This window comes from Neodiprion virginianus, chromosome 4 (assembly GCF_021901495.1).
Source record: "Neodiprion virginianus isolate iyNeoVirg1 chromosome 4, iyNeoVirg1.1, whole genome shotgun sequence".
NCBI lineage: Eukaryota > Metazoa > Arthropoda > Insecta > Hymenoptera > Diprionidae > Neodiprion > Neodiprion virginianus.
The window spans coordinates 7,214,979-7,236,710 of NC_060880.1; the positions used below are offsets into that span (position 1 = coordinate 7,214,979).

Here is a 21,732-nt window from a genome sequence, read left to right on the forward strand (position 1 = left end):
CGGTTGAGAAATAATTTTACCCAAGAGAATCTCGATCTATTTTTATCTTCCTATAAATTTCTAGCGTCGACGAATCTGAAAAATTTTTCAGTTATTCTGTAACTTCGAAATGGCAAACGCTATATCATATAATTGCATACCTCTAAAAGTTATAAACATCAGATTAAGGATTTTGTACCGAGAGATGTTGTCTTTCGAAAAAAAAACCTTTGATTTCCAAAAAGCCGAAGCTTCAAAGTTGCAAAAACTTTTTAAAAACCCAAATACACAACCTCAAAAAAAAGAATTCGTTGAATTCGCCAAACTTGCCGTTCAAATGTTGCAAAAAAATATTATTCTGTTTTGTTTTTATTGAAAAAAAAAAAAAAAAATTGTAATTTACTGCAATAAAAGCGATAATTTGCAACCACATTATTTTAATCGATTGTCCTCGATTTTTTGCACGTGCCGAGGCGCGAATATTTTACTTTTTCAATTTTATTTCTTATCGAAAGTGTTTAAAAGAAGCGATCAAAGGACGAATCGAAACTAGCTGCACTTTGTAACGGCGGAAGAAATTCTCGCATGGTATAATTTTTCACTATTCTTTTCGACTTCCAGGGCGCATGTTCGACTATTTGGTGGAATTGTCTTAATAGCGTCTGACACATTCACCGGCTGGGAGTGGCGGGGCATCGATCATTCCAGGCCGGATGAAGGATCGCAGGGAGGCGAGAGAGGATCGCCGGGGATTGAAGCGATGCCAGGGCGTCCTGAGGTGCATAAAAAACTTAATTACCTTCATTAACCGTCCGCTCCCGAGTGCCTGCTTGATGCGCTACCGAAAGATTCGGAGCGCCTCGATTCCGGACTCTCTTATACACCGCGTTGCGTGTTCATCAAGGATTTTCATCACTGTTCCGCCGGGTTCGAAACTTGCACCTGTGTAACTAAACTTGTAAGCAAATTCACGAGCTTTTTTTTCTCTCTGTATTCTGATTGGGACGTGGTCCTTAATAGGGTTGTTTTACAATTTTTATCTTCCCGGGAGCTTAAACGTTTTCAAATTGATGAAGACAAAAAAAAAAAAAAACATTCTATGAAAATTCGAATCCTCTGTATCTTATGGAAATAACGTGGGCGAAACTTTTTTTGCTCTTTGAAATTTTATAAGTCGTTGCCGAATGTACTTTTGTGAAACATTCCAACCAGGTCAATATCAAATTCTTTTAGAGCCACGTCAATCAATACTAGCAGAAAATAATATTTGATTTTTGTTTATCACATGATGAGGTTTTGGAATAATGTAATGAGATTTCTTGTTGATTTCCACTTGTGCATTCAATTTTTTGGATACAGCTCCACGTTTGATCTTGAATTTCAATTACAAGTATCGTTCATGGCGTTTTGAAGAAACACATTCTCATCATATGCCTGGATATACTTTTGTAAACAATCGTAAGCGACTGTCTTTCTGCACCCTCTTTTGCAATGTTTATTTTCGTTCTTCTCTTCAACCAAATTGAGCAATCGAATGACCGTATGGGATTTGATAACGAATCACGTCGGAATGCCTTATACGCGAGTACTTTATTCCAACGTCACTTCAACCGGATGCTATACAATACCAATAGTAATGATAATAACAATCCACAGCGAGGTAGGTAATGACAATAATGATTTGCCGAGGCTCAAGATCCCTGATGATTCCCATTGTGGGAAATTATCTGAATTGCAGACCTCTCCGCAAAACTTGCCCTCCCCTCACGTCTCTCAATCGCCTCTGCAGCCTTTACACAGCAGGCAATGCACCGTTCATTGTTATTATTATTTCAATTAATGTGTAGTATATCACCGTTGCATTCCGAATTGCAGGTATGTTGTGCACGTGCATGTAGGTTACGATCGTGCCAGTTGACTTCTTTATTCTCAATAATTGATCAGATTACATCGTCTTGTGGAAAGGCATGCTGCATCTACATAGCGCATGCGCGATCTACGTGTATTGATATTTGTTGATAAAAATCAATGGAGCAACCGGTTGTAATAACCCGATCGCTTATCGATCCTCATTGTCAGCCCAGCAATTAATCGGATTATCGATTTACAATGATTATCGATAATTACGCTCACGATGGCGCTTGCGGATAATCTCACGTCTGCTTAGATCGTTGATGATGATAGAATTCAAACCTTCCGCATCGTTCTGCGTTTCTTTTGAGCGTAACTGTTGAAAGGACGAGCTGCAGATTGTACTGTAATCGTATCTTTTGATATAGTTGGATATTTTTTCATATAAATTTTGAAGTAATGCAATTTTTCTGCAGTTTGCAAATCAAGCTGTTAGCTTCTCAGCAGACTTGGAAGTAAAATATTGCGAGTAATCGATGATAAATGATGTTAATTTGTAAAAGAAAAACGAGGTAACGGTCAATCAGAAGTGCGAAGATTATAACCGAACAATTCAAGTAGTTACAACATTTTGACAGGACATTCCACAAAGTGTTGGCACGTTTTTCAAATAATGCGCATAGATCATATTTCATCATTATCAGATCATGATTGGCACTCAAAATTCTGTTTCATTATCAGAGGAACAAAATAATGCGTAGAATTCTCGGTGTCAAAGGTCGTAGTGAATGAAAGTCAAAAATTTGACTCATCAGAAAAACTATAAATAATTTTTATTATTGATAAAGGTAACATTTAAGGTTACAATGAAATATTCGTTTAGCAATAGATATAAAGTAGCACTTACAATTAAATACACTGAAACTTCATGTCCGAGGTGAAACTCTCAATGTGAAAGAATTCCAAAAAAAAAGAGCTACAAAAGCGTTGAACATTAAGTTAACAATCCGTATCGTCGGTATGATCCATTTATCATATCTCATCCGAGTGGTAGCCAAAGTCATTATGTTAACTCTCGCATCAAACAACGTAACTATGTTCATACTGATCGTATATTAAGAAAAACTTGTCACTCATGAGGAACGGTCCTGAAAGGTAGCGTTGAACGCCAAGCGACGGATCAACCGTAACCATCGGCCAAGAGTACATGCGATCCATTTCGCTCTGATAGATAACGCTTACGCAAGTTCGCTTATGCTTTGTAAAGATTCGTGAGCTCCGGTCACATAAGTCACTCGACACCGTCGAGCACACGCTACGGGCTTCAAACCGCAGACTCTCTACGTTCCCATATGTATCATGTGTTGCCGTGCCTTGTCAACGGAGCACACACGGCCACGTTGTATGTCCTCAGCACCCTGCAGTGTCCAACGCGTGAACATACGCGCGGAGCTAGTTGGCCAGCATCTCCGGTTGATCGGAATCGCCTACATCAGGCACCAATCGCAGGAAACCAACGAAACCGCCAGTCGTCTTAACTGTTACAGAAGACGCTGCGGTTCTCGGTGTTATATTCGTTTACCTTGCATTTATCATGCCGTTTTATAACGCCACTCGATATCAACCGTCGTCGCGTATGTATCACGCCTCCTGGTTGGACGCCCCCCACGTCATCCTTCACAAAAATCTACCTCTACCGTCCTCTCCCAAGACTCGACCGAATCGCTGGATTTAATCTGATGTGACGTTTCGTGTCGAGAGTAGGTACCGTATCCAGAATATTTCCAAGTCATGAAAGAGTGCCAGTCGACTAAATGACCAAGCTGAGTAAGTTCCTCGTTCCTATTTTCTCAGCTAACCATCACACTAATCATGGTACACGTTGTACCCACACTGTTATTCCATTGATTTAAGCATGAATATCTTCAAGGCGGAAAATTTTCTCAAAAATTTCAAATTGCAGATATAGTAGTAAGTAAGAGACAAGAAATGGACTTGAGCTCAGTATGAACAAATGGATCACCGTCCACTCGTGAAGGCAACTCATAATTACTCAGACATCACATTTTCAGTTCACTGATACTTAATGACTTTAAGTAGTTTTATATTTGACTGTAGTAATTGATGGTCCGACTTCAGAGCCGGGATTACTGTCGTTACGCGTTTTGAGATCGAAAGAATTTCTTCCTCGAGTGACAAGCGCCTGGAGATCGGTACCTGCATATCCATAAGCTCATTACAGAGGGTGACGCTCTTCGGCTGAACGTCACCAAAGTCGATTGTGCATGAAAAGGATTGACCTACGATTCGAGACTCTGCGGTTCCGTGTTACGTATACGGTGTCCATCATGTTTCATACTCACAAAGATCTTATACTCTGATAAGAAAACAAAATCACGACTGAATGAGGAACTGACTTGACTCTTCTTTTGGCACTCGTTGCAAAAACTTCCTGAAAGTCAAACTTGCTCGAATGAATTGTGAATTAGCAAAGTTGTAAAGCTGAATTGAAATGTTGACTATTTTCAAGGCGCTTCAGTCTTGACTCAATGTTTGTACCGTTATCATTTTAAAAAACTTCTGTACCCATCGCTTCCCGACAGGCATAGGTACAAGGTACTCTCTGGTAGACAGAAACGGAGGTGCGTGAGTATTTCGAGAAGCGAATATGAAGCCATGGATCTCTTGCTCACGTACAGGAGTGACGGGAATACGGTAGCAAAACTTCAACGGTCGAATTCCAGGCAATCTCGTATGATATTATAGCTAGCCGGTTGATTGGATCGCTTATCCTTATCCGTCGTTTTTGCGGCTCACGCTCGTCCCCTCCTTCTCTCTCTTTCTTGTTACACGGCAGGACTTAGCTATTAGAAGGTATCATTGGCCAAATAAGGTATATGAATAATATTCGTTCAGAGGGTTACCCATCCGTGGTGAGCCCAGGCATTGCTGCGGTCATGGACAATCAGCCGAGGAATTACTGATATGATTGCTACTGAAATATCTCTCTGCCACGACCGACAAAGGTTCGATCAATGTTGCCGGCTTCCTCCGCCTCCCGCTTTTCTTCCAACTTCATTTTTATTTCTCTCTTCCGCCTCCGTCCCGATACTTCGTCTCCTTCTTCTTCTTCTTCTTCTTCTTCTTCTTCTTCTTCTTCTTCTTCTTCTTCTCATTGATCCCCTCCGTTTCTCGCTTTTTCTATTTCCCTTTTTTTCTTCTCTCGCCGTGGCACTCTTTTGTTTGCTCAATAAGATTGCCTCTTGCCTCTTGCCCGACGATGACTAGAACCGCACCGATCCCGTCGATTCGAAGGTTGTGGCTGACCGAGGTTTGTTCGGCGGCCTCCGTGTACCTCAAATTTGCGTTACCGCAAAAATTTCACCGCCGGCTCTACACATACCTTGTACATCTCTTGACCAGATACCGAGCAGTCTGCACACGAAAATACCAGCGTGAAGATCGATCTTACTGTCAGGGACATTAAAATACTCGAGGACTTGGAATAGTCATGATAATTTAAGTATGAAATTAGCCAACGAGAGTTCGACACGCTTTTTATTTGAGATCATGATCCGTACATCACTGTCGGTAACTTTGCTAGTTTTATAACAATCCTCTTCAATTTCTATTTTCCTGTTCATATTTCACCCGAACATCCTCAATTGGATTTGGGATACTCACATGCTTCTGCAAAGTATCGATATCTAGAAAAATTTCATAATCCAGCACCGTTTCAACTATAATACTGATCCGCAGTTTATTGTCAAGTTGAGCATGACGTAAATATCCGCTCATTCCTTTCAAGATTACCAAAGAACCAGACCATTTCTTCAGACACGAAGAAAGCTTGTTTATAGTAGGCCATATCTACTCGTGATTCACCTCTGCTTGAATTCTTGACCAGTTAATCTCGACGGTGTTCTTGGAATATTCGTTAGGACGCGTGCGCGAGGTTTGGTGGGAAGGGATGTTTATTATTTCACGCATTATTAAATAGGGATAGCGAGAAAGGTCCGCGGGTCCCGATGCACCGATCGATATATTGACACGACACATGCAGCTTTGGGGTATAGAAGTGTCCCACGTCCAGGACGATTACCCTAAGGTGCTTCAGATGCCACGGATCGTCGAAGATCAACGCACTCCACGTCGTACGGTCAATTAGACATTAAGATCATCACTTGGGTCGGGTCTCGCGTCTCGGATATCGGGTTGCCAACGTGGGCGGTCCGCAAGTTCTCTTCCGCTGGGATGCGTTTAAGGAACTCCGTAAGAGGCTTCGATTCGTTGCTCGTCGACCATAATTTTTTCCATTACACTCTATACTTTTTATACATACTACATACCTCCTCATACTTATTCACTACAACTACATCCCAGCTTGTTGTGATGTACTTGCTTTTGTGCATCGCAATTTCGGCCATGGCTCAAGGGTCACATCTTCAAAGACTATCACTGCACGATTTCATCATTCCCAAGGACTTGTTCAACGTTGTACGGAATCGTGTGAGGTATCTGAAAACTTTCCATTTTGATAATACATCGTGTTTCCAAACTGCAGTGTTCGTCAAGAATGGCAGCATCATGGGTATGCTTACTTTCTGGGTCTTGGAGTATGAAAAAAGTTGAGTATATCATTGATGAAATTGTACCATTCGAACGTAAAGTTGATTCAAAAATTTTCACAACATGTGTTCTCTCGTCCTGATTTTATATTGATAACGACTCAGGACTAAATCCTTAATGCATCCGACATTATCTGGACATTTTGATACTTCCGTTATGATTTTAGTCACTTTTTTCGTTACCATTTTGCCAATTACAGGCTACGGTCGAGTTCCGCGAACGAATGCAGGTGTTCCATGTCTGAGTAGGTTATACGTTTTGGAATTTAAAACTATTTAACAGCATGTAAGGTGTGCAGCACGGTACGACAGGTATACCGGTGTGTGAAATGTGATCTGTCGGCAGTAAGTACCCGGAGGGTATATATGGAATAAAGAATCGATCGAATGCTGTCCACTCTTGTTTATATAATTAGATAAATTCTATAGGCATCGAGTAACAGAGCCGCTCAGTGATCATGCGTACAGGTTTAGGTTTCTCAGGGATATCACGGAGCGAATTGACAATGATGAAAAGAACGATGGGTAATGGATATCGCGACCGGACGGGGGAATCGATCCCGCCGAACCGAACTGGCAAATTATCACATTAAACAAAACACACGAGTGCGGTATAAACGCGGTGAGTCTGTGTTCGTCTGCGTACACGGAGGGTGGAAACCGTGACCGCAGACCAGTCGATTCGTATAAATCTAGAAGACGAGGAGAGGAGTCCGCGATCAGGACGACGACAAAGTTCGATCGAACATGCAACGTCGTTTGTAATTTGAACGAGTATGAGGCCGGATCGGGATCGCTCCGAGTATCGCCGACCGGGGAATCTCGTTGGAAGGTGTCCGTGCTTGATATGCCCGAATTCGGGTGCGACCAGGCGCGTAAGCCGCCTGGACAAACCGGAGGAGACATCCTGCAGAAGGGTAACGCGAGAACACGAGCCTCCGCGGCGTTGATCTCTGCAGGAAAGAAACCGTGATCGGGAGAAGATCTCCCCTCCACTCCCCTCTACTCTTTTCTCATCTCCTCTTTCCTCTCATCTCCAGATCGTCGCTTCTCAAGCGTTGATGGCTGGCTCGCGCCTTTCCAACTTGTCCGGACAGCCTTGCCTGTACATGTTATACCAGCCGTACATTATAGGTATACACATGTACGTTGCCGCGCCTCTTCCAAACCACATCTGAACTACGTCTAAAACCCTATCGGGAGAAGTGTCGAGTTGTCGCCAATGATTACGGTTAAAGAGGATCACCCCCCCGTCGTAGTCTAGCGACGTCCGTGAACCAATCTTTGAACGAACAAATTCACGCTCTTCGATTTGGACGAAAAGATTGCTATCGTTTATCCGCGTGCAGCTATCTGTCCGCTGTAAAGATGTCGAGGTATAATTTCCTGCCTCGGTTGGCAAAGACTGGTATAATATCGAAGCATCGTTCACTCTGAATTTCCTTGGATTGAAAATTGCGCAACTCGCACGATTTTCTGATTATCCACTCTTTAAGAGTGAGTTTTTCCAACCCAAACGCTTCGAATGAATCAAATCACTCTAAATTTGAGTTGATTGGAGTGAAATATTCACTCGATCTAGAGTTGCGCCGTTTTCAAGGATAGAAATTCATGATCAGCGAGGTATAATTGGTACCTGTATCAAATTTGCTTGGTATGTTTACCCGTCAAGCGAGTTAAAGCGCGATGAGGGGTAATGTGAGTTTCTTGAAGAAGTAGCGAAGAAGCTTCACAGTTTGCGCAGACGGAGGTACAGACTGCACCTAGGGCGGCTCGAATCGTGAAGAAATTCTAATTTGACCGGGAAAATCTCCCTTGGGTCCCGTAAACTGTGCTGGTTGTACCGCACAAAGTAGCCGCAGTCACGGCGCAGCTTGCTCGACGCATTATCGAAAGCTCAATGCGAAGCCGACCGCTAATGGACCTGCAAATTGTCCTCGAGGGAGTGGCTCCTCCGACAATACGCTCGATCTTTGGCTCCCCGGGGTTCTACCACCTTGTTGACTAAATAAAGGATTTCTTCGACTCGAACCGCTGTCCTACCTGGTATCTCAAAAACGGTAGCGAGGTACGCGCGGTCCTCCTTGAAATTCCGGAATTCGATGGTGATTCGACAATTTGGAGGAAGCAGCTTCTATCGGGCAATTTGACGTTCAGTTTGAACTTTCTTGGAAGCCAGTTTGTCTAAATTTGAATGAATTTTCGGGCGTTTTTGCTGCCGTTTCTTTTTTCATCCGACCAAAGATCGTTGTTCAAAAGAGTCCTTCGAGGGATCGTGAACTATGTATGAATCGTTTCCACGTAAAGTTGTTCAATCTTTCCCACATGATTCTTCTCGACTCTTCGTAATTATTGATCTAAGTGAATTTACCGAACGAACTGTTATTTCTTACGATAATCGGAATCGCGGTATAACAAAATTACCGAATACTTTTGATTGGAAAGTTGACATCACCGTGGATGGAATCTCAAAAAGGCGATCAAGGTGTGAAACTTAAAAATTCGGGATTGGACTTGGTAGCTAGTAACTTTTCACACTTTTTCTAAATTTTCTCGTAAATCGAATACTTGGGTCACTTTCTTGCTGCGACATTATCCGTCAATTCTGCAGGAAATTCACTGAGCTCAAGTAATGTTCTCGTTTCAAATCACGTTACCAACTCATCAGTGGTTCACTTTTCCTGCGAGACAATTTAAACCAATAATTACCACGTCTCGAGTTATGTTACAAAATTTTCAAACAAGAAAAGTGGGTTCCACAGTCTCTCTATACACAAGCAGAGCAGAGCTTGCAGAGCTTGCGATGCAGAGTTGTATAGAAACCATGTTTCGAAAGTGGAACTTGCGCTCTTTGTTCGGTTCCCCGTTTGACCGCGCATCGATGGAACGGACTTAACGGTGTGTCAAATTATAGAATACCCGAATTGAATTTGAGGATGAAGATTTCGAGGCTGATCTCGGCTCGTGGAATAGCGTTTAACCATTACGGCTGACCGATTCTGGTCTCTGGATGTGAGTATTGGTCGAATTAGACGCGGAGCGAGGCGACGCCGATATATTCACGACGGTGTGCGCGGCTCGTATGGACGCGGTCGTTGAGGCTAGATAGAAAGATTATGATACAATAGACATCGGATAATATGACCTGTCGGCATGGCGAAGATTAGTATGAAATTATAGAGAGCCTGAGCGAGGACGTGCCTCGGCTAGAGATCGAGTCGAACCTACACTCGCATCGGATCGGGGAGAAGGAAGGTCCTCGAAGGAGATTTTCGTTACTTCACCATTACGAAACCTCCGCTGTTATTAATCGCAATTACGATTGAGAATCCCTGGCTACAGATGTCTCCGCCTAATTAGGCGGGCTGAGAGCGAAATTACACGTTTCGGAGCAATTGAAATGAAACACAATTCATTACTCGAAACTCGGCGAGAGGCCGGCTGAGAGAGAAAGAGAGAAACGGGAATTGAGTCTCTCCCACACACTGCAGATTATAGAATACAGGCAGGTACGCATCTTCCATTATGCGTAATTGACGGGGTTTTCCGTTGCAGCTGCTGCACCATTTTCACTGGTAATTCGAAACGAAAATTTCTTGCCTTTTAGGAACAAAAAATAACCTCTCGGAACTATTGTGATTATACGGAGCGAATTGCTAACGATTGGATGGTTTAATGCGCATGCGCTGAAATACAAGAGCAATAGCAGTTGTTTAGTCAGGGCGGCCAACATTCATAAATACAGATGACAGGTCACTGTCGTGTATCTAACCTTAAAAATGTTGGTTGTCTTGACAAAAGAACTGCTCTTTTTCTCTAATTTTAGCGCCTGCGCATTAAACCATTCAGTCGTTAGTAATTCACTCTGTATACGGTTGCCAGCTGCTTAAATATCGACGAAATTGTTCATGAGCAGAATGTAATTATATATAACATAAAAAAAAAAAATGTCATTGTAGAGAAATAAGTTTTGAGGAAGTTGATCGGTTAAGAGTCGATATTTTTTGTCAATTTTATTACGACACACCATCCGTATATTGTTTATTTTTCAAATTATTATATTCGTATTAAGCTACGAAGATCTCTTTAAAAATACGAATGTTGGAAATACTGAGATTTCAAGCTAAAGCTTTGATATCGCTGCCTTGTTTCAAACGGTTTCAAAATGGTTGAAAACCTGGGAGAGTCTTGTTAATTTCACTCCAAGACGGCTCGTTTTATTCAAAATACAATTTTCTATAAATTTACTAAAACATTTTTTTTTTTTTTTTACCATGTTGGTAAGAAAAAAAATCTCTTATTATACCTTTCTAGAAAATAGTATGCGAATAAAATCAGCCATCGCAGAGTAAAATCGAACGAATCTGTTTCGATTTTCAACCATTTTTGATCGATTTAAAATAAAATCTTTGTTCATAATTCCAATGTTATATATTTTTGGATTATTAAGGTAATTTTCGTAGCTTCGTTTCAATTTCTGTTAAACAGTCTGCTTAACAAATTGTGATCTGATCGTCAATTTTGTTATCAATATGCCAGCTATTTCAAATCAACCACCTTCAGTCAGATAAAAAATAAAACGTTTCATCAACAGCAACGAACCATTAATTGCATGTAATAGATTGCGATAAAGATTGAATCACCGAACAGCCCAAAATTTGTTTACAGTAAATCTTGTTCTTCACGCTGTTGTTCAAGCATACTAAAATTTTCCCATGACTTTGCAGACGAGTTATTAGTTCAAATTAACTTTTCCTTCCATTCAAGTGTCACTTACCGTTAAGTTTCAATCGCATATCGCGTCATCTCGATAGTCGGAGGTGTAACTTGATAGCCGAGGGTAAACCCTACGCTCATCTTCGATCGCGTTTGAGGAGCAGGATGATCGAAGGACCGGCATACGGGGTTGGAAAAAGCTCGCCCCCTTGCGACGGAGAAGCTTCAGAGAGAGCTTGCACGGGCACCAGGTTCCGTCTGATCGTTTGTAATGGTCCCTAATAACAGGACGATTTCGTCCATTTAATTTTTCGAGTAACAATTTCGACCGGGTCTTCAGTCGTCCGCATTTCGTCTTGAAATGACAGTAATATTAAACCGAGGCCTCTGCGGTTTGTACCACTGTCTCTCTGATTATAGTCCTCCATCTGCACTCGGTTTCGTTCGTAAGAGACGCGAAGAGCAGAATCTTTTTCGTCAATTTTAATACACTGGCAAAAGAGTCCTTCGGTAGACTTCCTTCGTCCACAGCCTCCCGTCTAAACACATACTTATAATACTGCATCGTCCCTCGCACCGATCATCATTTAATTATAGGCACATGTAATTGCTGTTTTCTGCCGAACGAACAAATTCGGATAATGCCTGTAGCGTAATGCCAAAGAGTGTTAATGCACGCGTAATGTGCTCTCTGCGAGATTAGAAATACTCACATTGGCCAGAGGTGTTCCCATTTTGTTGTATAGTTATCAGGAAATTATATTAAAAATAATAATAATAACCAGTATCGTTGTAACAAGATTTAAATGCCTTTGCAAACTACTGGACAATGTTCCACGTGTGTAACTATTCGATGCGATTGTTGTTTTAAACGTACGCTACAGTTTCTGATTATTAAAACATTATTCTATTCTTTTAGTTTAACTACATTGCACTTTTTTAAACAATTTATCGACACACCGTCATCCAATTGTCACAACAGTTACCGGCAATGCAGCACAAGTTACTATATCAAAAATATATGGGAACACCTACCAGATTTTCTATACTTAGAGCTACAAAACTAATTTTCATATGTCAGTTTTCAACGAAATATATTTTCTGACTATAGCAAAAAGTGAAAATATATAATTATGCAAGGACTGTACCAATAAACCACGGTTGGAAATTTAAGGAGGCTCAGTTTTTTTTTCTTTCTAGTTGTTGTTGTGGGAACATTGTGTTCACATTTTTCTCAATACTCTCACCCTCATAATTTTTTATATACAATCGTCGCTATCAAATATATGAAAAATCTGTGAATATTCTTTATCAAATTTTTCTTACACTCAAATTCCGACTTGAACTATTTTTTCGTTTCTTATTGCTGATTCATTTGTAGGATAGGTAGAAACCGGCATTTGAGAGTTCCCGTAACAAATCCGGGCATCGTGTAAGTTACGCGATTTTCCTCTTCGTTTGTTTATACACTTCTTTGGAGTGATTGTAATCGTGTGATCGACTCACATGGAAGATAGAATACAATCATATACTAGCAAGACCTTCGACGTTCCGATAATATTGTAGCGACACACCTAGGTTGGCACAGTTAGCACGGGATAAAAATTTACAGTGTTTACAGAACGAAAGATCATTGTCAAGATAATTACTTGATCTGAACTTCGTATCTGAGATCTTTTCGCTTTGCGTGGCTTTCATTAAAAAACATTCATACTCTGTAGGATTAGCAATTATGATATCGACGTGCTGTAAAATGTTGAACAACGTGAACGAGAAGAAATTTTTTAATACGACATGTATTTCGTGTTTTCGGAGATAAAATGTTCTGTTTTTCTTCCGTTTCAACTTGAATGCGATCATCGCTAGAATTGGACTAATCAAAATTGAAACGAATATAGAATGAAAAATTAGAATCTAAGACATGGACAATAATCTGTTGACTGGTTTGCAGTCTATAGCTAAATATTCCAAATACCTATTAGAATTTTTCTTGTAAATAACTACGCAGCGGTTTTGTGCAGGAAAAATGAGAGCAGCAAATTATGAGTAAATAACAGAACTGTTTACCCGTTTGGGACGTGTTACAAGTTCTCTTACTCAACATTTGCGATTCGGAAACTTACAAAGTCGTTTATTACAAATTTGAAATAAAAATTTGAGAGTTCAAAACGGCGGATCTAATCTTGTCTTGAGTTGAAATCCGAAAAATTGAAAATAGCGAGTCTGGAAAGTTAGCGATTTTGTATTTATAAGTTTTGATTTTAGACTCGTGATCAGCGACCTCAGAAATACTCGGCTGTGAATTTTGATCCAAATCCATTAACATTTAGACCTTCCAATCTCAATATCAGATTGCAATCAACGACCTTAAAGATCTCCAGTTTTCAAAATATCAGTCAATCGGAAGTTAGAAAAAATGTAGGCCCATTCACACATTTTTCCTCCACGACACCGTTTTTGCCCACTTGAATCATCTCGCTATTAATTGAGCACCCTATAGACTCGAATTCGCCACAAGTTCGTACATGTAAACACGTACGAGGTGCTCGGGTGAACTTCAACAGAAATAGGTAAACATTGAATTCGAATATCGATTTCCCGTTCAGTATCCTCGGCGTCGCGGTTGCGGCAACATCTTCGTTCGCCTAAAGTTCGTGGTCAAGTTTTGTTTTGCGCCTAACTAAAGTAGTTCAGTGTCCGTACCAACATTCGAGACGTTTTACCGCGCATTGTGCATCAAGATCGTGTTTCTCCTTGACATTTTTTCATCACTACAGTGACACTGTGACAAGTGAAAAGTGAGGTCCCAAAATCGACCGACATTGCAATTACTCAGCTACTGAAAAGTGTAGACAAGGTAATGATAATTTTTTTATACCTGGTAGAGGACTTGATTCTTTGGAATGTCATCCGCTCATCTTGGAAAAACGATTCCAGTCATATGTCATACACGTGCTTTTCAATCTTTGGTTACAAAAGTTTTCAGAAGATATAGAATTACTCTTATAGGTGACAAGTTTCCAAACGTATGTACATCGCATTCCAAAGTGCAAAGTGTAACTTTACGCGAGAACGAAGTTGCAGTTCACTTTAGCTCGGAAATATGAGTAGAAACAAACAGTCGGACTGGATTCCAACAAACCAAACTCCGGTAGTTTACACCGCGTCAATGGCACATAACACGAGGAGAACGATTCTCGAAGAAGAGGGTGGCTTAATACCGTCACGCCACGCCTCTGATGCCGAAAAACCGTCGGTTCGTCTTTTGTTTCGCAGTTCATTTGTCTCCCGGGCAGTGCGGCAGTCCGTTTTCTAGGGTTGCGTGGCGGAGTTCCGAGTCGAAACAGCCCGGTTCTCACTCCCTGTTAGGTATTCTTTGGGGGAGCGGGAAAAGGGTTGAAAAAGGACCATAAAATAATAAATTATATCGAGTAGCGAACTGCGCAGGGCAGTAAAAGAATCATTTGTGGGTTACCGCATGCTTATTACCCTCACAATACCAGGACCATCCTTACGACTCGCTTTTCTCAAGACCGGATTGCACAGTCTTGTGACTACATGTAGTGGTTGTTACGTACATTATGCGTACGAACCTACCGAACGTCTGATACATTATACGTACTGGCGATGCGGATGAATGATTTGTCAGGCTTGTCAAATTATGGATTCATTTGTAGTATACTACAGTAGGTACGAAAGTCAGAAGCTTAAGCCTAATGGCGCGGGTATAATGCTTTCGCTAAATACAAACTGCAGCGATGGTCTGAAGGATAAATCGTAATTTTCGTTTTCGGCATAACGTTGGATGCGAAAATTGTCTAATAAGCGGAAAAATGTAAATATTTATATACCCCAAGGGAACAAATAACCTTCTTTACTCATGCGACCTGATATTTTACCATGTACATTTGGCGGCAATGAATCTGAGACGGTTACTTTTTTACACTAGGCAGTTACGTTGGCAATACAGAGAAAGCTACAGCGCCACAGTCAGCCGAGCGCGAAACTAACTCAATCTCACTAAACGTAACATAACCCATGACCGTCTAATCTAACCTTAAAATACGTGTCAATCCAACAAGTCATTATCCCCGCGGTATTCTTAGGTTAGATTCGACGGTCATTGGTTATGTTAAGTTTATTGAGATTGAGTTTGTTTCGCGCTCGGCCGACTGTGGCGCTGCGGGTTTTTCTGTGTTGCCAACATAACTGTCTAGTGTAAAAAATTAACCATCTCAGATTCATTGTCCCCAGGTGTACATACCTCCAGTTATTGGCCATGTTAAAATTTGTGGAACTCTGAACATCAGGCGTTTTGATATTATACTTACACTACTGACCCCATTTTCGTTACTTTGTAGTTTAGCGTATATTTATGTAATTCTAATTTGCTTGATCTTGGAGTAGGAGATTTTTTATCGGTTTGTCAAATGTGTTAATGTGTTTTAAATTCACACAAGTAAACTAGTAGTGAATAATAGTTCACTATTTACTCTTGAAAGCAAAATATACCCTTATAGAAGTTTAAAGTAGGTTTTTTTTTACAGCAGTCAAGAAATTTTTATCCGTTTTTGGATTTGTTCAAAGTACACCGCGACAGAAATTGATTTACCAATCTCTATGATATTACTACATCTAGTAACATTTTTTCGCTATTTAAATTACTCTGATATTGAAATTTACTCATCCAAGTTGAAGTTACGTATTTTCTTCAAACATTGAACGTAACGTTTTTAGCATTTTCGGTATTTCACTTAACTTATCATTGAAATCTAATTTCAAAATTGAAAAAAGCGTGAATCACTAGATTTTAAAATAACAAATATGTAGACAGTCGAACAAAACGAAATCATGATTTCCTCAGTTCGGCGCGATCCTCGGTAAAGGGAAAAGCAAATCAGTGAAGATGAGTTCATTTATACGTTCAATCCAGTAAGATACATCAATGGTAAATAAGACGCGATGATTACATCGGCGGTTGACAAAAATAACGAAAAGGGCTTGTCTGATCGAATCGATACTTCTTCGATCAATGTTTTCCTACAGTATTGATCTCTGTCTGTCGCAATTGGTGGTTCTATATCAATCTCAACAAACTTGACGTTCAATACAAAGAAACTGAGAAAACTACACGGTGTAGTTTGCTTTGCATAAATTTTTGTAAAAAAACTTCAAAACCGACAATTTCGTCGCAATTATCCTTAGTGAAAATTGACCCACGAATCGAAACGTTGATCTTACACGCATCGCATTGCACTGTAAAAATGTAAAAATGATCGAGTAAGTCCAGCCGGCGAATAATTGTTCGAAATGAGAATGTGCCAGAGAACTTTTGTATTATACCACTTAAAATTGAACCGCGCCAAGTTGTTCTCGCATATCCGAAGATCGGGCTGCCGCAATTAGTGGCCAACGCATGTAATATCAATCCCTAATTAGCGTAGCTAGATGAATCGAGCGAGATCCACATCATTATCACCTTCCGTCCTCTCCCCCCGCCCCTTTCCTCCCTTTCCTTTTCTCGATTTCTTTTATCCTTCGTCTCATTTTTTCTCACTCAATTTAGTCTCTGTTACCTGGATATAAGATATAATATATCCGAGAGATAGAGGCAACGATATACGCGAGCTTGTAGATGGTACCTAGCGCCCATTGGAAAAGGTGAGAGAAGGTGTATTCGAAACGGTCTGTATAATTAGAGTTATTACTTTAACAAGCCACGGTTATACCTCTACGTATACTCGATGAAGGAGTCGAGTTGGGGTTTCAAGAATCCATTGTTACAGAGGTCGCTAATGCGATAACCTTCTTTGCATGATAAAGGCTCGCGAGGTCCGCCCTGTATTTTACAACGCGTTTCTTGGTAGCTCTACGTACTTGATAATGTCCGTGTATTTGTATATATATATATATATATATATGTGTATACATGTGTACCAGACTTGACGCAAAACGTGCGCAATTGCCTTCTTTCTCTCTCCTTCGTCCTGCAATGAGACCAAACGCTTTCCTCATGCTACGCTAAAATATTCCCAAGATAAAACCGCCGATTAATTTCAATTTGTTTTATCTACGGTCTCAATCGCCCCTGAAAATTACATCGTCGTTGCTTTTCAATGTTTGTGTTGTGCGCTGGATTTCTTATACATTGCCATGGACGAAGTTGGAACGGTGCTTAAAACGCTTTTCTTAACATTTCCGAGCTCGAGATACATTTGTCACATGTTAAAACTAACCGTTTGAATAATTTACGTCTTTTGCATCGACTCGAATTTCTTACCCGTTAAATTGTTCACTTTTGCCTACTTGATTACTAGTTACATAAAAGTACAATTGTGTATTTTTGTGAATAAATTTATTGAATTCAAATCAACACAATCTGTGCAAATAAAGAAAGATTAACACGTATATATTTTGGATCCGATAAGATTAAGCTTACTTTGAATATTAATCAGATGAATAGAATTTTTTTTTTTCTTCTGCGTTTTTCAATGTACATTCAATATTTTAAACACGCCTATGATCGCAAGAATTCTAAAAGTCAAGGATTTGGAAACGGATGGAATATGCAACCCGTACGACTAAAAATCGTGTGGAATCTTTCGTACGAGTATTTTTTCTTCCGAAAACTTTTCCTTTCCTTTTTGATCGTTGTTTTGACATTGGTCGATACTATTTTCAGTTACAACCCTTTATACCTTTATCCACTACGACAGTTTTTGATTCCAGACATTCTTCGTCTTGTCGGTTCCGTCAAGTTTCACCAACTTGCATCATAAAAAATTGCAGTTATAAATAAAATATGAAACGATTCCGAATCCAATGTGAGTTTAGAATAGATTTTCTTTACAGAACAAGTTTTCGCGGGTAATTTGAGCGAATTGCGATATCGCGTTATTAGAACGTCGAGGAAACGGAGCAAGAAAAAGGGACGCGAAGAAGGGGTGTCAAAAATCCTCGACGAGATTGCCTGTTAGGTGGTTGCACGCTAACAGAACGGGGGAAGATAATTAAGGTTCGTCTTGTGGTGGTGGGACAGCCTTCTGTGTGAAGTGAATAATATACGTAACTCTGTGACACGTATTGATGATGGTAGCACTGCCATCTTAACTAATACGCCAACCAACATCCGTTCTCCCTCCATGCACCGATACACGTCATAGAAACGGCCGAGAAAAGATATTAAAGGCTAATTTGGCAGCGTGCTGGTTGTGAATTTTAATTTCAAAAATAATCTGATAAAAATTTTGTACTAATCTACGCACGAACGATCGCTGATCGAACTTTTACCAAGCAGGTCCTGAAAAGAAAGTATTTTCGATCTTTAATTACTGAAATTTTTGCATTTTTTCGATCAAGGTTTATCACTAATAGAAACGTTGATTTGAGTGAAAAAAAAATATCTATCACTTGTGAATACACTTTTATCGCTTCAACGTTTCTTTTCCACTTGTATTCCAAGTTCCGGAAAAAATACGGGATCGATTCGAATGGAATTTTACGAGTCATAACTTTCGGGTTCTTACTACTTCTGGTTATGTATAGGTGAAATTTCAGAAAAATTTCTTTGAAGAAGAAAATAATGCAATTGCTAACGGATTAAGTATTCGACGTAAATGTGCCACCAATCTTTCGAAACTTGTACAACCTTCGGTTATGAAACGACGATCGTCTAAACTTGACACGATTGATAATTGCTATAATTTGCACATAGAACTCAGTACTCGGGCGACCTTTTTTTTCTTTATACAACGTTTATCGTCAGTGAAACTTTTCCACGTTTATGCTTCCGGAACTAAAAATTTCTCTCAGTGTTTGAGGCGCGAGTATTAACCACGAGGTAGAGCCGAAATGAATAGCTAGAAAATATCGCGTATCCCGGCCCGCATCGCCTTGGCGTCTCGGGATAAGGTGTCTCGGTATGAGTTGGAGGACTCGGGGCACCCCGGTGACTCCTGGAGCGGGGACCTCGTTGAAATGATTCCACTTATCCGCTCCAGGGCGTCCCCAAAGAATCCGTGGTGGACAAAGCAGGGAATCGAACGCGGCCTCGAGGAGAAGCCACGGGGTACCTGGCTACCGAAGATATTTCATTTACCAGACAAAACCCCCTCGCGCTGCCGCCATATTTAACCGAGACAGGAATTCGAATTAATATTCGGCGCTGACGTACGGAATTACAGGCGGCAGCCCCTGCAGCACGAAACTCTATCGCGGCATCCGCAAAGAAACAAATGAGCGGCGATCATCTTGTCGAGACGGCGACAATGGCCGCGAACTAGAACGCTTTGTAACTACTAGCACCAATCAGGAATTTATAGTTGTGCCGACTGCGCGCTCCTTGATTTTGATACTCTTTGTTTACTGTAACCGAAAAGTTGATACTGCTCCGGGTACGCTGAGAGAAATTTTTAGTTCCGGTTACCGCTCGGTTCTTAACTATTTTCATTTTTTTACCACAATCGTGCAATGATAAATTGACGTTAAGGCCTTGTTTAACTAAAAAAGTAGAGTAAACCGAAGAAACTGATTTTGCGTTGCAATTACCAAAAAAGGATCGGCAACGATGCAAAATGGTTACGTGTACCTCGTTTTTCGTATTTTCAGCAATATTCAAACAGTTTTTTAACGATACCTGTTTTACTGAATTTTTCTAGTTACTGTAACAGATGAAATTTTTCTCAGTGTACGTAACGAAAATGAATTTTACACCTAGAAGTAGATAATCTAGTACCTACCTCAGGGTGGCAGGGAATTCAAGGATCGTGGCAAACCTGGAATTGTCTGGGAATTTTTAATTCAGTCGTGGAAAATATTGAAAATATTAGTTTTCTATCATGGGAATCAGAAACGATTTTTTCATGTAACAAGTTCACTTTTCTTTTTGTCCATAAAAGAAATTGGATTGAACTGACTTTTTGTACGCTATATTTTTTTTTCATTAAAATTGAATTTGAATCTAATATAGAGTTAATAACTTGAACGATGTAGGTTTTAGTAACTTACTAGAATTGCGAAAGTCTCCCGGAAAACTTGAAAATGTTAAGGGATGTTTTTCCCAAAAATTTGAGGCCACCCTGCTACGTCTTGCTATAATTTGTTTATTATTGCACGTACTATGTTTTTTCATAACTTTTGCGATAATTTGATTTTGATTCAATGATAAATCGATGATCAAGCCTAATTTAATTGAAACGACGCACTTGATTATCGCAAACAGATATTTAATGTTGCGATATTTAAAGAATGTCACTTGTTCTGCGGTATTTAACGATTTGTTTCAATTTCGCTGAAACGCGAACCTGAAATAAACGTTTTGTCTAAAGCGTTTCATCATTAACATATTCATTATTATCCTTAGCTTATCTGGAGTTATAGTTTGTTTTGTTATAATCTGATTGGATTCAGTGTCAAAATAGCGCACCATTAACTAGAACGTATTTTAGGTTCGGATTTAGTCACTGTTTTGCATTAGAGTGGACTGAACTTTGTATTTGGAGAAATAATTTGAAAAAAACACAACGATTCAATTGCAGGTAGGTATCGTGATTTTGATACAAAAATCAATAAAATCATTGCTAAGAAGATAAATAGCTTTATTCTAACAACAGATAATACTATGATGAAATAACTCATCGATATATATCTGTAACTATAAACTTGTGGTAATTGCACGTGTCAAGTGACTGAAACCAAGTGATTACAATCGTTTATTTTCAATCGTGAAACATTCCTTGTTTTGTACTTAATTTTTATCGGGGTTCAGAACAACTATTCAATACTCAAAAATAATTTCATTCGCTGTAACGTGTAGTTACTTAATAAATTCCATTAAACCAGACATTATAACAAAGTCTTTGAACACTACAAGAATTGAAAGCAAATGTGTTACAAGTAACTGCTCAATATTTATAGTAATTATAAATGCTGGATTTTTTGATAATCGCTATATTGCTTAAAATTTTTGATCAATTTGTAAATTGTACCATTCGTTGCAGCTTGTCTGGATACTCGAATGGCAAAGACTGCGATATTTACGACCAGTATTTAGGGTGTGTGTATAGCACACCTACTTATATAGAAAACAAATAACAATTTTAAGGGTATTTTCAAAACCAATTTCCCGTGACACAATAAGGGAGGGGGGAGACCAGAACGTAATCAGGATTGTATATTTCGGTGCAGCGAACTGCTCGAGAAGTTTTCTCACCTGTTAAGCGTCGCCCATTGTCCAGAAGATAATTTAGTTAAAATAACTAATTGTTCGTGTCTTTTCAAGTCGCCGCTTATGATGTTCGAGCGGTTCCTTTGTCGTAATTAATAGTCCTGCGGAGGACCTTATTTCTGCCTAAATGATTCTCCATCCATCTTATATACCGGATTCTGTCCCGGCTTCGTGTAGTCGGCTTTGACCGATCTACCGGCCTAAAAAATTTTGCTCCCTTTTTCTTACTCTGACAAAAAATATAATTTTTTTCACATGGTCCTGATTATTATTTTCTCACGCAGGCGATTGATTCCTACACAAACTTTCCCCGATCTTTTTTCAGATCAGGGT

General features: G+C 39.9%; 1 protein-coding gene across 1 annotated transcript in view; it reads left to right on the forward strand.

Annotated features, from left to right (window-relative positions):
* The first annotated feature begins 608 nt into the window (after positions 1–608).
* Positions 609–21,732, forward strand: part of LOC124302305 (uncharacterized) — a 150,718-nt gene continuing 129,594 nt past the window's right edge. The window contains exon 1 of the mRNA XM_046758312.1: positions 609–757. Coding sequence (XP_046614268.1) covers positions 740–757 — 18 coding nt within the window. The 5' untranslated portion in view covers positions 609–739. The remainder of the gene's footprint in view (positions 758–21,732) is intronic.